Here is a 16933-nt window from a genome sequence, read left to right as displayed (position 1 = left end):
GGCCTCTTGAACTGAGGGGGTGAGGAGAGTGACAGATACTTCTTTTCATCAACCTGCTCTGCTTTTTTTTCCCAAAAGAAGGAATCATGAAGTTAATGTGCTAAAAGATCTGTATCTCTTGGGGTTTTGTCCTTAGGTGTTTTTAGGTTTATTTACACACCTCGCCCTCTGTTTCCTGGACAGGTTTTACGTGACAGTGGAGTGTTTGAGTACACGTGGAAGGAGCTTTCAGTTTGGCTGGAACACTTGGATAATACAAAAGAAGACCAGAAGGAAGCAGTGATTCAGTTTTTGGAAAGGGTAACAGTGTTCAAATTAGCTGGATAAACAATGCAAAGAACAGTGTTAGTGGAAACTGGAGATTTTGATGCTATTGTTGAGAAACCTGTCAAAGACCAGTGAGTGGATTCTGAGAAAAGCATTGTTTTGGATCCTTTATACAGAGGTGGCATCGTTCTTGTCTTCAGTGGGAGGGACAGCGAAATGATTTGTGGGAAAATGAAATCCAAAAAGATCAGTTGTTATTATGGCATTGTTGGTATGAGGGTAGAGTGTTGTATGTGTGGATAGCTTTTATCTCCTCCTTAGGTGCCAAAATGATCAGACCTCAGTAAATTGTGATCTTGTACAAGGAAAGCTGACACTTCCTGTTTACTCTTCAGGATGCTGAATACCCAGTGCTTCATTTCCAGTGCAGTCTCCCTGGGGACCCAGTCTGTGGTAGCAATCTAGATCCCAAATTGCAGTGGACTTTCATTTATTCCATCGGTGTCCCCTGTAGAGCAGGAACTGTAGACAGAATCCTGCAGAAGTAATATGGAAGTGGCCCTCCTAAAACCTGCCCAGCTTCCAGCCCCTTTTAGCACATGGTCTTAGCCACAGATGGTTCCCCTGCCCTTGACAGCCAGGCACTCACTCACTTTTGTCCCCCCCTTTGCTGGCAGATCCTGCTGAAGCTGGTGACAAAGCCCTATCCCTACACAGACAAGGCAGCAGACGTGGTTCAGGAGGCCAGCGTGCTCCAGGTCACCATGTTTAAACAGGACTCTGACAACATCAGCATCCCTGTCTCTCACATTGATGGTATGTGGGAACCCCTCAACAGCACAACTCCACCACTTGGGGCTACATTTTCTAGCCCTCATTGGCAAACTGGGGATGGATAACTATAGAAATCCTGTTACAGAATCCTGCAGGATTCAGCCCTCCATGTGTACTTGGTATCAGAAGTCGGAATTACAAAGTTACCACTTTACCCCCAAATGTAATTTTAGATGTGGTTGTGCCAGTATTTGAAATCTGTCTTCATGCTCTTGCAGCAGGATTTTCAAACTGAAATGGAAATTTTAGTTCTGCCTGGGGCTGTTCACAGAATCATGGAATCCCAGAATGGTTTGGATGGGAAGGCACCTTTTAAAGCTCATCCAGTTCCAACCCCTGCCAAAGGCCAGAGACACTTTTCAGTAGCCCAGGCTGCTCCAAGCCTCATCCAGCCTGGCTTTGGACACTTCCAGGGATCCAGGGGCAGCCACAGCTTCTCTGGGCACCCTGTGCTGGACAGCAGCATTGAAAGCTGTGATTTCTGTGTTGCACTTAACATTGTATTGCCTGACAAATGTCACTTTTTTCTTCTTTTTTTCCTTTTCTTTTTTCTTTTGAGGAACTAAAAAGATGCCTTGTGTTCCTGGAGTGTTGCATTCTACCTCTGTTATTTTTCCAGTAGTCTGGATCCTCTGCTTACATTTTTTCCTTCACTTACTAGATGTCCTGGATATGGTGGATGTTCTGATTGAGGGCAGTGATGGCTTCGATGAAGAAATTGGGTTCTCTTTAAATGAAGACATGATTATCCAAACATTTCCCTTCAGTGCTGTTGTCCCTGCTGCATTAGAGGCCAGGAATATACTGTTGCTTCAGTCTGGAGATGGAACAGGTACAGTTTTTTTTGGTTTTATGTGTCATTTCTACCAGTGGAATGAAAGTGGTATCATTTTGACACATTTTCAATAATTTTTTACCATTTATCATTTTTTACCTTGAGACATTTTATTACCTTCCCTGCAAGCAGAAGGAGGTGCAGATTCCTGGTGTTTCATGCTCAGGAGAGGCACTGGAGCTCTGTTGGTGCTTGTGCCCCTTCTCCCTGACCCTGAAGAGAAGAGACACTGTCCCTGCAGGGACAGACTTGTCTGGAAGTGGTTGGCTTCAGTAACAGTGCTTTAAGGACAGAGTGGGGAGATCAGGAGGGGAAGGTGGTTTCCAGGCCTGTGGGCAGCTCTTCCCGAGATCAGGGAGAGAGGACTGCAGTGTTAAGTAGGAAATGGATGCATTTTCCAAAAAAATACTTCAGAAATGAAGCTCTGGTGGCAAATATTGCAATGTTCTACCACCTCCTTGAGGAAAGCCTCAAAATCACCGGGGCATCAGGTGGGCTTGGAGCAGGGTTTGCCAACCCCACAGCACCTCACTGAGTCCTCTGAGTGTATTTGGCAGTCAGGCAGCACCTGGGGTGTACTGAGAGTCCCAGTTCTGAAAGAAAATTCTATTTAACTTGCGCACATTAACTGGGGTGTGTGCCCCCCAGTACAAATCAGTTTTTCTCTGAGGTGGTGCTTGGCACCCTCCTGTTCAAAGACAGGAATGTTTAGCACAGCACAGTGAAGGTGGAGTATTTGCTTCAGCAAGAACTAATGTGTGGAGGATTTCTCAGGTACCTCAGTGGTCAGGAACACTTGTCTAGGTCACTCCAAACACTTTTTGATCCTACTCAGTACTTTTCTGTGTGATGTTCTGTGGGCTGCTGCCAAGGCCCACAGTAAGGAGGGTTGTTGCCCCAGTGTCTGTGCTCATGTCAGCAGTTTAATTTCTTTTTGCTTTCCTAGGAGCACACATCGTGGAGTACCTTGTTGCTGTGTTCACTGACCTCCTGCACTCTCAGAGAGAACCCCTTGCTCTCTGCTTGATGTTCCAGCTCTATGACAAAGACCTCAAGTCCCTGAAAGTGTCTAAGTATCCTCAGCTCTACCAGTTTAACCAGTACTACAAACTCTGGATACCCAAGCAATCCCAGGAACCTGTGGTATGGAATACCTGAAGTGACTGAATTCTTGAGCCAGTATTCCTATAAAAACCTCACAGTTTATAGAGGTTACATTTCCTTCAGAAACAGCATTTTTATGGAGCTAATTCTGCATTTCTTGTTGATCACACTGGGACACAGATTTGCTCCAGGGCTTTTCTCTGATGACACAAGAGATACAAGAGATCTTTGTGGTGTTTGGGAGGGGATACCAGGGCTCAGGGCTCACACACAGACTCCTCACAGGCACAGCAGAGCCTGGTGCGTGCTCTGCCCTCTGTTTACAGTGCCCCTGGGTGGGTGGAGGATCACAGGCCCCCTGGGCTGGGCTTGGGGAGTGTTTCTCAGTTCAGCAGTGAACACTACATCAGATTCCCCTGGGGACACTGCTGGACAGCTCTGCTCCAGCAGGACTGCACACTCGTGCTCCTGGAGCTTCAGCCCAGGTTCAGCTCAGAGCTCAAAGAGAAGGGATTTTTGTTTCATACTCGTCACTGTTGTTCTCTTCTGCTTTTTTTCACTTTGAACAGTTTAAAAACCACAAGGGGGTAAGTGAAGAGCCCACTGTGGCACTGGATTCTGTATTTACCACTTTGCTGAAGAGTGCCTACGAGAGAGGAAGCAATGCCTTGCTGGAAGATGGTGTTCAGACAAAACTGAGAGACCTGGCTTCCCAGCTCCCCCCTGAGCAGCTTTTGTTGGGAGTAAAGCACGTGCTGCTGTACCTGAAATCCACGGTGGAGAACTTCAGCAGTGTAAGAGCAATGCTGTAGTAATACTGTGGTTATGTTTGGGTGATTTTAAGGAAGAAGGTACAAATGACTTGGCTGTTAAAACTTAGGTTCCAGTTCTGTAGCTCTTTTTTCTCTGCTTGGCTCTGAGGCTGCACAGCACCATGCAAAACTGCACCTGACTTGTAAACAAATGTCAATTCTGATTATTGAGGAGTGTTGGATTTATTCTGCATGGGTTCCCTTACTGATGGGTGTGAGTGCAAATAAACTCAAGATTTTAATCCAGCTTTTGGATATTCCTGAGAAGCCATTCCAGAGAGTAAAATCACTGGCCTGTGTAACTCCAAATGCCACAGTATAAATGAAAATCTATCAATATTTATTTGGCAGCCTGAGTCTTAGAATCAGATTTCTACATAGGGAAGTGGTTCCTTCCCCAAGAAGTTGTAATCGAAGTAGTTCTTATTTAACTCCTGTTCCTGTTGGATAATTACCCTTCTGCTCCCATTCTCCTCTTTTCTTCACTTCCGAGATGCCTTTATTTCCATAGGTTGGTAAAACTTTGGGTCCTCAGCTCATTGACCTCTTTGTGGACATTCTGAGCACCTTGTTGTGCCGGGGCAATCAGATAAAGCTGGACCAGCAGCAGAAGCAGGAGGAGCACCAGGCTGAGTCGGATCTCTTCATGGATGAGGAGTCTCTGATAGCAGACGGGTCTTCAAGTGACAAGGTACCAAATCCCTTGATGCAGAGGCTCCTGTTAGTAAACTTGGATTTGATTGATTCTCTGGGGAACAGTTTTGCTGAACAGAGAGGTGATGTTAAGGTCTTGGAGGAGAATTTAGGAACATAGAGCATGTGGTCCAGCAGTTGCAAAACTATTGTCTGGAGATGTGACCCAGCTGCATCAGCCACAGTCTCACCCCTGAGCTGGAGCACAGTCAGGAGAGGTCCTGAAAGAGATCACCTTTGCAGAAAAAAATGTATTCCCTCAGCCCAGTGTGAAAATTATGTACTTGAGGAGTGAATTTTTCCCCCTCTTTCATCTGTTCCGTGAATTTGTGGAGATTAGAATGTGTTGGTGAACCGTAGAATACTCAGTTTTCCTCTGGAGATGAGCTTAGACATGTTTAGAATGTTCAGTATAACAGCACAAATGTTGGGAGAATCATATTTATGTGCTTGTAATTCAGTAATATTTTTATCCTCTGGCCAGCTAGTAGACAATTTCATGTTCAATAATTGTAATATTGTAAATTTAATTGTGATATTTCCAAGCTGTGGAAGATAGGCAGATGAATGAGGTGGTTTTTCCCCTGCACTATCCATTCATTGATACAGTTACCTGTGTTTGTTACAGACCCTGGAGGATGCACTCACCCTGACTTTCAGACATCCTACGCTGGAGAGCTGGTTCCTGGCCGTGGAGCTGCGCTCTGTTCCTCAGCCTGGTTTGAACCCTGTCACTGTGAAGCTCTTGTCAGCTCACCTCAGTTCTGGGGTGCTCCAGCTGCTGAAAACAGCTGCCCCCGTCGTGCAGGGCCTCACAGCAGATCACAGACATGTCTTGTCCAAGTATTTCGAAGCCATCACAAAAAGTGTCCTGGAAGAGCTGCAGGCTGTGGGCAAGGGCAGAAGCCAGGTCTGTCCCAGGAAGTCCCACCAGCTGCAGGCTCTGGAGGAGCTGCACATGTACATGGCTGCCGCTCAGCTGAAGGAGATCACTCTCACCATGCTGCAGCTTCCTGAGATGAGCTTGACTGATCAGAAATCTGAAAAATCCCCTAAAAAGGGGAAGCAGTTAAACTTCTATGGACAAGTTTTGGTGAAGCTCCTTACAGACAGCTACCAAAGGCATCCCCAGCAAGGAGAATTTCTGCTCTCCACAGGGCACATTAAAGCTTTGGGGATATTGATGTCGGCATCGGCCAGCAAAGATTTGGAGGAGGTTTTCCTCCAGGCTCTCCAGAGCGAGCCAGTCCTTGCCCTCGCAGTCGGTGTCGAGGTCCAGGCTCACTGCCTTGCCCAGTGCTCACACACCTCCCTGGCCATCGTGGCCGTGCTGATCCAGCACTCCAGGACTCACCTGCTGCAGTTTGAGCTCTGGTGTCTGGGCAGTGCCACTGGGAAGTACCTCAGGAAGCACATGGAGAGCTTTCTGCCCCTCGTTAATGTGTACTTGCAGTGCAGAGACCAGCATGGCTTCAGCCGACCTGCCGCAGGTAAAGGCGCTGCTGAGCCCTGCTGGGGATTCAGGGGGCCAAACTCCCTGGTTAGCTCCTGCTGGCCTTGAGGTCTTGGAATCTTTACACAGCAGATAAAGGTATAAAACTTACATGTCTGACCTCCAAGGACTGGCTTGGAAGTCCCTCTGCAGCACTGAAGGTGCAGAGCTGTTCTGAGGGGTGGCTCTTAGACTGGAGCCAAGTGCTCCTACAGTTACTGCTGCCCAGATTTCTCTTTTGAACCCCTATTTAATGCTCAGTGCATGTGAAAATCTGTCACTGTGCTTCTCTTGGTTTGGTACAGGAGGTGAAACCTTTTGCTCAGGCACGGATAGAAGAATGTCCGGAGTGTGCAATGCCACAGCCAGATGGTTTTTGCAGTCCAAAAATTTCTTCTAAAACAAATCTCCAGCTGTGGGCTGGCTACAATAATGCCCTCCCTAAGCTGGCAGTCCAGAACTTTCCAAACCCACAGCAGCATTACATCCATGGACAAGTGTGTTAAATCTCTACCAGCAAAACAATGAGTCAGGATTCAGCTGGGTAGAGCAGGATCACTTTAATTTCATTTCTCTTATTGCCCAGAAATGTAAATAGCGAAGGAAACAGGCTGACTGGGGCTGTAGCTCTACCTACAAGGTCTAACAGTGATAAGAGCTTGTCAGCAGCCTGGGAAGCAGAGGGTGGGTAAAGAAGTGAGCCTCTCTGTAGCACCTCTCTGTAACAGATCAGCAGCTGCTGTAGCATCATTTCCTAGAAACTGAGCGGTCTGGGCCTGGATTAGAAAGCGATTTGGGATGAGTGTGTTGTTGTTGAACGCCTGCAGGTGGTGGAACCTGTGCCCTCTGCTCTCCCAACAGTTGTCCTGGCTGTCACCCCTGTCCTGAGGAAAGCCCTGTGGAAGGAGCTCTGTGCTGGGATTCAGGACTCCGGAGCATCACACGAGGCCTCTGTCAAACTGCAAATCCTTGCAAAGCTGTTGCCACCTGTGGAAAGCAAAGGGCTGCACAGCCTAATGGAGTGCCTTCCTGCTGCTCTGGAGAGAGCAGGGAGTGAGGAGAGGTGGGCAGTGTGTGTGTGTGCCTCCCTCAGGGCTCAGTCTGTCCTGGGAAACACTGTGATAGGAATGGGAGCTGTAACAGCATCCTCTCCTCAGAGAATCCAGCAAAACATCTTTAACATATACAAAACCAACTTAAAACGTTAATTAAAAAATCACCAACTATCTCTCTGCAGCTGGGCCGTGGCAGATGCCATTTCCGCAGTGCTTAAAGACTCGGAGGAGCTGCATTCCTGGAGGAGACAGCTCTTGTCAGCCTGCATGAAGGGGTTGGTTGCCATCTACAGCAGCAGTAAAGATGAAAGCAGGCCAGAAATGGAGAGGTCCATGCTGCTGAGGCTCGAGGAATTATTGGTGAGACTTCTTACCTGCTTTGCCATAGTGGGGCTGTATGCATAAGTGTGATTGGGCAGTTGTAGGCTTTGTAAATACAGATTGGGCTTGATTTCCTGTTTTATGGATTCTGGTTTCCATGGACTTTTAATAGCTTTTGCAGAGTCCTGATAATCCTTGATATGAAGCGGTTTTATGTTCTTGATGATGGCTTTCTGGTAAGAATCCCCTTTGAAGACAGGAGTTTGAGGTATTTAGGAGTAAGAAATCAAAGGTTACCAGTGGAATTTTATTTTTTTTAATGAAAAAAGGTGATAGAGATACTTCTGCCAGGAGCCACCTGCCATGCCATCTGAAGTCTGGGGCAGAAATCTGGTTGATCATAAATAGAAATCCAGACTTTGATCTTGAAGAGCAGTACTTGGTCCCTCTGTCTGTACCATTCCCTTGGTTTGAGTTCTGATCACCCCACATGAGTGTTTGGCCTGCATGTTCTCAGTGTGTCCCTTGAACTGAAACTGCTGTAGAGGCTCCGTGTGCCAAATGTAAACCAGCACCTCTCTTTGCTGCTGCACACAGGGTGTGGTTGGACAAGTGGACCCAGATGACTGGTGCAGCCTTGTGAAGACAGGACTCAAGTGAGTGTCTTCATTTCAATTTGGTTTGGTTTTACTAAACTCATTTTCTTTGCCAAGTTCTCATTGCTTAAACAACTCTTAATTTCAGTTTGGGTTTGGTTGTGACCTGAGCCCTCTGTGATCCTTCTCCCAAAGGTACCGTTACAGGGATGGAACATTCCTGAAGGTCCTGAACACTGCCATCCAGTTACTGTACAAGGAAGAATCCTCACTCAGTCAGAGCTTGGTCAAGCTCTCCAAACTCCACATGATGGTCACACAGCACTCTCTCTTTCTGTCAGCCATCCTGAGGCACAGAGAAGAAGATGGCATGAACAGCCAGACAAGAGGTATTTTTAATCATCTCCTTCCCACACTAAACACAGTTAATCTTGTCTTTCTTGCATTATATTATCTCCATCCAGTAACACACCCACTCATGTCAGTACTTGCAGAGTTATTAGCAGTTCCAGATTATTGGCATTTAAATTGTACCTCTGCTTGGATCCAAATGTTACGTTCATTTTACGCTGGTTTTAAACACTTCTGTTTTAAAACTACTGGAAAGGTGGGTTTGGGTCTTTGTTTGTTTCTTTGTTTCTTTGTTTGTTTTTCTCGTATTTTTAACCTATTTGAAGATTGATTCTTTTGGTTTCTGTGAGGCAGTTAGTGTAAAATCACTGAAGTGCACACACATCCTGTGATGTTAAAACCTGTTTTAAAATAGGTTGATACAAGAGATTTAAAGTTGATTTTGCAAGTTTTATCAAAAATGACAATTTAAATTACGTGTATTTCATTTTGCAACCTTTCATGAGGAATATCCTTCCAGTGGAATATAAATTGGATGCTAGTTCATGTGTAGAATTGCCTTTGTTTCTCCTTCACTGAAATCGTGCCTGACCTTGAACCACATTTAATCCACATAGACCTCAGCTTTCCTCCACTTTACAGGGGTTTGAGATTCAGTGATTGAAGGAGCTGTGTAAGAAAAGGGGGGGGATTCTCAGAGCAGCATGTTGATAACAATTTTTGTTTACTGATGAGCAACATGTAAACAAGCTTTCAAGTTTTAAAGCACGTGAAAAGAGAAAAAAAGCTCTTGTGAGGTCACCAATTTAGTGAAATTGAAAATAAGGGATAGATTTTGCTGCTTGCTGTATGTGTGTTTGTTACCTGTAGAATGTATTTCTGTAGGTCAGCAGGAGGGATTCTTTGAGGCCAGCTGCTGTTCCAGAAGCTTGGTGCCACCAGTGCATTCACTTCAGGAATGGTCCTTTAGGAGCTCTTCAGTTCTGGCTTGTGTTTCATATTCCTGCACATAATAGGGTCAAAGCCCAGGCCTTTCCAGACACTGGGAGCAGAGAAACCTGGAGTTGAGTCTGGAGTGTGCTGCAGACAGCTTGATTGTTCTTGAGGAGCCCAATCACTGACACTTTGTGCTTCTCAGTTAGTTACAGAGCAGAGGTGGATCATTTTTGTACCCCACAGGACAGAGTTCCTGTGGCTCACAAAGCACCCACAGTGCTGAGCCCTGCTGGAACACACAGTGCAGAGCATTTTCATATTTACTGCAGCTGGGGTGCAGACTGCAGAAGGTTTTTGCTGTGAATTCTGGAGTCATTGGGGAGGTTGCTGGGATGTCTGCCTTTCTCTGTGCAGCTCCTGAGCTCATTCCAGGTGCCCTCCTGGGGCAGGAAGGAGTGAAGCTGTGGCAGGATAGGGTACAGGGTCCTCTTTAATGAGAGAGCAGGTGTGTACCCATGGAAAGCTCCTGTTCCACACTGGGGACCTCACCTGGCCCAGTGACTTCTGTGTTTGGCCTGGGAATACTGTTTTAAGATGTTCCCTTGAGTTAAATGCATCAAAATCACCCTTCAGTGTGTTGGGGAAACGGGCTGTGGTATCCTAGAGAGAGATGCTGATGTAGAATGCCCAGTGCCGTGTGTGCATCCCTTGGGAGTGCTGTTGGGGTGTTGGTTTGTGCTCTCTGTGACTGGGAGCTGCAGGCTCAGGCTGTGCTGGTTGCAGAGGCGCTGGTGGACATCCTGCTGACAGCTGTGCAGCTCAGCCCCTCTCTGTGTGAGAGCAGCCACCTCCCCGTGCTGCTGGGAGCCTACGGGGCCACGCTGAGCACCACAGGTGAGTGCCAGCCTGCCAAGGGCACCTCCTTCTGCAGCTGGTTCTTGTGTCCACAGCTCACTAACTTTGGGTTCCATCTTGGGTTTCAGATCAGAAGATACTGCTGTTGCTTCAGCTGTATGAGAAGAATAATCAAAGTCTTATAAACTCCAGGTGAGCTGAACACCTTACTTTGCTGGGCAAACTACACACAGGTAGTCTCACAACTGGCATTTTCCAGGGTCTCATTTATAAATGAAGGAGACAGTGAACAAGGTGCAACCTAAAGATGAATGTTGCTTTTGGAAGCACTTTTACTACATACTTCCTATTTTTAATGTAGCTCTCTTCTGTTGCCCAGACTCTGTGTGTCTGTGGGTTAGGTGGGGAAATGTCTCATTTCTGGAGTCACTCGCTCTCCAGAACTGGAGCTCACTATAGGGGTCTTCTCACAGATGGGAGAAACATAAGTCTGCACCATAAGTCACTAGTGGGCTTTTCCCTTTCCTGTGCCCAAGCAGTCCACAGGAAAGCCTGTTCCCAGCAATTGTGGTTTGGCCTGCCTCCCTCACATGCACTTTGCTGTCTTGGGGCAGGAGCAGAAATAGCTGCAGCAGTGCAAGAGCACTGGCTCAGGCAGCTCTGGATTCCTGTCCCTTCATGCAGCTGCTGTCATTCTTACCTGCACTTAGAGCCTGAATCCATAGGTGCCTCTGAATGGGTACATTCTGACTTGGGTGGACAGGGGAGGGCAGAGCAAGTGAGAGACCCTCAGACTGAATTTGCAAAGCTTTGGGATGGATGGAAAAGGTGTTACCAGGGAAATTAGTTACAGTTTCAAGTGCCACAGGGTACTAACTACAAATGAAGACAAAATTTCAGTTCTCTTGGCTAATGTGTTTGCCTTTAACAATGTTTAAGGATCCTGCTCTGGGGTCCAGCTGCTGTGGAGCATCACAAGACGTGCAAGAGTCTGGGGAAGTCCCTGTGGCAGCAGCCAAGCATGGAGGAGATTCTGTGTCTGCTGGATCGAGAGAAGATGATGAGGACGATCCTGTCGTTCCCTCAGCACCGCCGGCTGCTGCCATCACAGGTGCTTTGGGATCAGCCTCTCCATGCTTGCCCTTCTTTGGAGAGGCAGGAACACCCTTGAGCCATTCATAGCTTGCATCAAACATGGCAGTTTGTTTCCATCAGGAGAGTAATTTCGATTCATAGGAAGAATTAGTTCTTCAGGAGCACTTTTCAGAGTAATTGCAGGATACAGCCACATCCTGTCAGCAGGGGTGGTATTGCATTGCAAAGGCTGTCATGTATGTGAGGCCAGGATTGCACAGCCCAAGGATCCACTGGCTCTCCAGCCTTCCTCCAGTTTGCTGCATTGCTGTTGATGCTGCTCAGGGGAAATAGTTGTGGATACACTCTCACAGTGAAAGCCAGGTTTGAACACAAGCATGTCTCACCCTGTGGTGCATTGTATTTTACAAGGTGCAGTATCAAGTGGTTTGGAGTGGGATGAGGTGGTTGTGGAAGTTTGAAACCCAGCTTGAAATTGGTGCTGTTCCTTACAAATGCTGGTTTGGATTTGGTTTTCAGGGGATACAAGAGTCACTATATAAAGATGAAACAGTGAAGAGCCTTGATGACTTCTATGATCCTTGTTTTCTACTTCAGCTCTTTAGTGAACTGACCAGACCAGGTAAAGTGAGTGTTTCTGTTTGGTATTTAGTGTTTCTGTTTGGTTTTTAGTGTTTCTCTTTGGTATTTAGTGTCAGGTTGCTCTGCTGCAGAGCTGCACCTGCGGCACTGTTATCCCTGATCCAAGAGCCAATACTGCAAGGAGCTTGTGCCTGACTTTAGAGGGAAGAAACAAACTGCTGTGAGGGCTGTGGCTGGACTGGCTGGAGATCTGGCCTGTACAGAACAGGGAAACTTCAGCCAGCTCATTTTCCACCAGACAGACGAGCGTGGGGCCAGTGTGTTTCACAAGTGGGCTGGTGCTCTGAACTGTCAGCAAGGTTCTTGTCTGACGTGACTCAGCTCTGCATGTGCACATCCCTGCTGTGCTCCATGGACACACTGTCCCTGGAGAGAGGTCAAGGGAGCCAAGAAGCCTGAGGGGTTTCCTAAGCAGCTCTCTCCCTGGGTTGCTCATGGTAAGCACTGTGTAGCTACAGCTAGATTTGGCTTTCCACAGCAGGAATGGTAGAAGCAATTGGCAGGCTGGTAGTGTCTGTCATTACAATCATACTCACAGCCCTTTGTTCACCCAGGCCCCTGTTTGGGTGTGCTCAGCCTGTCCTTAGCCATGGGTTGAACTGCTCTGTGTAACCCTGGCAGCAGGAAAAGAACTGTCTTCAGTCCTCTGAGGAGAAAAGGTGCCAGAGCTATCTGGCATTTTGCAGTTGGAGGGATCTTAGACCATCCAGTTCATGCTGGGCCTTTGGGGTGCACAGGGAGGAAGGGCATGCACAGCTGGTGTCTTTGGAACCCAGGGTTGGTGGCTGGAGAAGGGACACCCTGCCAGCACCACTCACCCCGTGGAGGGAGGGATCTGGGGGTGTCTGTGGCAGCCCCAGCAGCACTGCAGCCAGTCAGTGGCTGCTGGCGTGGGAATTGCTGTGCATCATGTTCTTGTGGAGCTGTAAAGACAGTGGCTGTCCTGAACCTGAACCTGGAGAGGAGAAAATAGCCCTCTTAGCTTCTCCACACAGTGAGAGTGAGAGTCTGTGTCCTAAGAGGGGCATTTTTAAAGGGCCCAAATGATTGATGAGTCCCAGTCCCATGGTGCCTGTAAACCACGTCAGCTGCTCTTGGAACTCCCAGTTCTTTATTTATTTGCTCTTTGTCCTGGCTGCACAGTGCCATCAGAATACATAAACATGGACTTCTTGCACAGTGCTCAGTGCTTGCTGAGGAAAAAGTAACTCTGGGGCTGGGCAGATAGCAAGGTCTGTCTATCTTTAGCTCTGATAAGCATCTATGGAAAGCTTTTCCATCCTGGTTCTCAAGGTCCTTTAAATAAGCTGTATGTCAGACATAGAATTAAATTGGGGTGCTTTTCTAGTAAGAGCTTGTTATTTTATGTCAGCTATTGAACACATTGTCCAGGGGCAGCAGGATGGAAAATATTACCACTGCATGTTTTCAGTGAAGGAAAGTTTTCCAAATAAATCTTCCTGTGGCCTGCTGAAGTGAGAACCTTGGATTTCATCCTGTGGCACCCTGCCCCGGTGGGAATGGTCAGTGCACACCAGCAGCTCCCCAGAGCTGCAGCCTGAGGGAGAGCAGAGTGCTGGCCCTGGGACAAATGGCAGGGCTGGGGGGGACGTGGAGACCCTGCTTGAGCTGGCAGTAGGAAACTGCCAGGCATGAAATTGAGTTCTAGTAGTTCCAGTAGCAGAGAAAAAGATGAGAGAAATAGCCCAGGTGCTGGTACCGGGACAAAATAATCTGTGATTATTTAAACATAGTTTTATACATACATACATACATATATACACATGTGTACATATATATATATACATATTTACACACACACACACACTAGCCTGTGTGGGCAGTGATAGGGGAGGAAATCAGTGGACCAAATGTAGGTACTTGGCAGTAAGATTGCAGCCCCTTCCTTCTTAAATAGGAATATTTGTTTTAGAAACTTCCTCTTGACCTTCAGTGTGAGTGACAAGAAAATACATGAATATTACTGCTAAACTTGTGGTACATTTGTAGCTGGTGAGACACCCCTGAGGTGCCATGGTGCTCCATTCCTGGAGACAGAGGTGGGAGGTTCTCACCCAGTCATTTCCAGCCATCAGTGAGTGCAAATGGCAGCAAACACATCCAAAACACACAGAACATGAGCCCTTAGAGGAGATACTCCAGATCCTGATGGCAAAATGCTGTGAAAGCTAAATGCTCCATTGAAGGGTGTGCTTCCTGTTTTCTCTGGGGCTGATTTCTGGTCATTGCTGGATTTTGCTTTACCTGGAAGGGCTCAGGGATGCAGCTGAGTGCTTGGCTCGGGGCAGGCCTGACCACCAGAGTCACTTGTGCGGGCACAGGGACACCTGGGCTATTTATGTGTTATTGTCCCATCCTTTCTGTTCCAGGAGCTTTTTAGTGCTGGTCTCTCAGGCACCCTGTAATGCTCTGAGAGATGAATTTTCCCTCTCGTTGTTCTTTGTACTCAGCTTGCCTGAAACAGTGAGATACAAAGATGTCTGTACAGAATTTACCCCAGCTTTGCATGGCCTGGTGGGCAGGATCATCCCTGTCTCAATAAATGAGAGCAGCCCCCTGCATTTCAGCTCAGGTAAAGAATTCCTGCTCGGAGGGAATTGCTGGAGCCCTTTCTCAGCTGGAGGAGCCTCCGTGCCCTGAGGTCACAGTCTGTGGGGTAGAACCAGGAATGTTTGCTCATGGCCAGGGATGTGAAGGGTTAAAGTGCTGTGACACACCCTGGATGTGTCAGTGCTAACACAGGGTGCTCTCTGCTTCTCTCCCCATCCCCTCAGAGTGTGTGGTGGCCTGTCACAAGTTTGTGGAAGTCAATGCCCTGGGTCTCACCGTGGCTGCCCTGAGCAGCTACGACCCCAGCATGAGAGCGGCGGCGTATTTTGTGCTGGCCTCCTTCCGCGGCCACCTGGACGGGGCCCGCTTTCGGGAGCAGAGCCAGGTAAGCAGAGCCAGGGTGGGCTGGCTCTGGGGAGCAGAGCCAGGGTGCCAGGGAACACCTGGTACATCCTAGACGTGTGTGTGGGAGAGATGCTGCCTTGCTCATGCACCCACATGCATGTGGAGAGACAGCTAAAAGCAGCTTTCCGTCCTCTCTCCCATTGTTTCTCCTCTACTGCTTTGGGTTTCCTCCTGTTATAACCAGCGAACAGAGAAAGGGGAAAACATGTTTTAGAAATTCTTGGGAGTTTTGTATGTAGGAATGGCAATCCTGGTGGAATTGATATTCAGCCTGTATGGCCCATGAAGTGTCTCAGAAGCTGGTTGGTGTCTTGGTGCTCCTGTTGTGTTCACTGGGGCTGTGCCTCAGGCCTCTCTCCCCTGGGCTCTTGCAGTTGCTGTATCTCTTGGATGCTGTGCAGAACGGAATCAGGCAGCCCAACCTCAGGCTCACCTTCTCCCTGAGCCTCTACATTGCCCGTGTGGCACAGCAGATCCTGAAGCCAGGTACTGGAACTTGCTGGGGTGAGCAGCAGAGCCCTGGGGAGTGCTGATCTCCTCCCCTGCCCTGTGCTCCTGCACTCCTGACTGAGCTTTAGTTCTGGGGAGGAGAAGGGGAGGCTGGGCAGCATCGAGGGAGCCTCAGAGCAAAGGCCCTGTGCAGTTCTGGGCTGTTCTCCCAGCCTGGAGCACTGCACACTCGCTGCAGCTTCCAGGGATTGTGGTCCCTGGCTGTGGATTGGGAGCCTTGTCCTCCTCCAATGCCAGCTTTATTAACCAGCTTTTCCCTTCACAGAGGAGCACATGTACATAAAGGTAAACAGATTCCTTCTGTCACACCAGTACTTGGACCTGAGGAAGGTACCAGGCTTTTTCCAGCTTTTCTACAGTTTCGATTTTGAGGTAAGAGTCCCATTTTAGGTATCCAGTAATTAATTCTTCAGAAATGTATTAAAAACAGCCTTAAAAATACAATGAAATCTCAATTCTCCCATAGGTAGTTAATTATTTATTTATTATCTTTCTTATGTTTGATATTGGAATGAAAAATGTTATTTCTCTGGGGTTTTTGTTGCTTTCTTAATACCGATGCACAATGAGTTGTGCTGTGTGTGCTCTGTGAGTACAATAAACAGAATATTCTTCCCCAGCTAGCTACAATTCCTCTTTGCGTTTAGATTAGTAACGTTGAGTTCAACTGAAGTACTTTAGGAACAGCAGCTTCTAAAATTCCATTTCCACTGCATGTTTGGGCTGCAGACTGTTCCGTGTTCCTGATGGATGTTAGTGATTCAATTTGATAGGAATGGAAAGTGAGCAGTCCAGAACAAGCTGCCTGAGCTGGCACTCAGAGGGAGCCAGGGTTTTGTGCTCTTAGGAGCAGGTTTTCTTTGGAAATGTCTGAATGCCTGATTTCTCTTTGTGGCTTCCAGTACAAAACAGAGCGGGAGTGGATCCTCAGATTCCTTGGGGAAGGGCTGCGTGACAAACACTGCTATGAGCTTTATGACTACCAGAGGATTTTCCAGGTCATTCTGTCCTTCTTCAACAGTCCTTTGTGTGACGAGGGCTCCCAGGTAAGAATTTAAAAAGAAAGTTCCAAAAACCCCCAAACCACAGAGGTTTGCATGGCTTTGAGATCCCAAGTACAAACCAGAAAGGAACAGCTGACTCTGCCCTGGCCCTCTTGAAAATCTGTTCCCTGTTGGTTTTGTGTATGTGTGGAGGGGGCAATAATTGCTTGTGTCTAAACCAGTCCCATCCTCACCCCTGAAACTGGAACAGGTTCCTGCCATCAGGGAGCCTCACGTGGGTGCTGTGGTTTTGCTCCTATAGTTGGGGCCTTTTCTTTTTTTGGGGTCTCTGTTCCCCAGCCAGTGCATTTGTTACCTGAACAGTGCTTCAGCAGGAGGGAAACTCGCGTGCCAGGAGCTCTCAGGTTTGGGAGCACCCACCCTGAGTGTGTCAGATATCAGAACCTTGGACAAAAAGATAAACTTGTCTTGCTACCTGAATACTTCTGTAAGAGCAGCACCTGTGGTGTGAGGCTTTGAAGGGAGAATGCCTTTCCTTCCCTGGAGTTGCTGAGA

The 16933-nt window shown here is 47.7% G+C and overlaps 1 protein-coding gene across 2 annotated transcripts in view; it reads left to right on the top strand.

Annotated features, from left to right (window-relative positions):
- Nucleotides 1-16933, top strand: part of URB1 (URB1 ribosome biogenesis homolog) — a 39172-nt gene that overhangs the window by 17238 nt on the left and 5001 nt on the right. For both annotated transcript variants that reach the window (XR_004060866.1, XM_030951778.1), the window contains exons 16-34: nucleotides 184-300; nucleotides 945-1083; nucleotides 1763-1933; nucleotides 2883-3079; nucleotides 3610-3834; nucleotides 4364-4543; nucleotides 5174-6035; nucleotides 6899-7100; nucleotides 7275-7452; nucleotides 8011-8069; nucleotides 8205-8398; nucleotides 10080-10190; nucleotides 10280-10343; nucleotides 11091-11262; nucleotides 11766-11868; nucleotides 14684-14844; nucleotides 15239-15350; nucleotides 15640-15746; nucleotides 16277-16420. Coding sequence is in view for 1 of the 2 variants with exons in the window: in XM_030951778.1 (XP_030807638.1) it covers nucleotides 184-300; nucleotides 945-1083; nucleotides 1763-1933; nucleotides 2883-3079; nucleotides 3610-3834; nucleotides 4364-4543; nucleotides 5174-6035; nucleotides 6899-7100; nucleotides 7275-7452; nucleotides 8011-8069; nucleotides 8205-8398; nucleotides 10080-10190; nucleotides 10280-10343; nucleotides 11091-11262; nucleotides 11766-11868; nucleotides 14684-14844; nucleotides 15239-15350; nucleotides 15640-15746; nucleotides 16277-16420 (3498 nt within the window). In the remaining variant the exon portion in view is untranslated. The remainder of the gene's footprint in view (nucleotides 1-183; nucleotides 301-944; nucleotides 1084-1762; nucleotides 1934-2882; nucleotides 3080-3609; nucleotides 3835-4363; nucleotides 4544-5173; nucleotides 6036-6898; nucleotides 7101-7274; nucleotides 7453-8010; nucleotides 8070-8204; nucleotides 8399-10079; nucleotides 10191-10279; nucleotides 10344-11090; nucleotides 11263-11765; nucleotides 11869-14683; nucleotides 14845-15238; nucleotides 15351-15639; nucleotides 15747-16276; nucleotides 16421-16933) is intronic.

This window comes from Camarhynchus parvulus, chromosome 1 (genome assembly GCF_901933205.1).
Source record: "Camarhynchus parvulus chromosome 1, STF_HiC, whole genome shotgun sequence".
NCBI classification, from domain to species: Eukaryota; Metazoa; Chordata; class Aves; order Passeriformes; family Thraupidae; genus Camarhynchus; species Camarhynchus parvulus.
The sequence above is the reverse complement of the archived record's forward strand: the minus strand, read 5'-3'. Positions and strand labels throughout refer to the sequence as shown.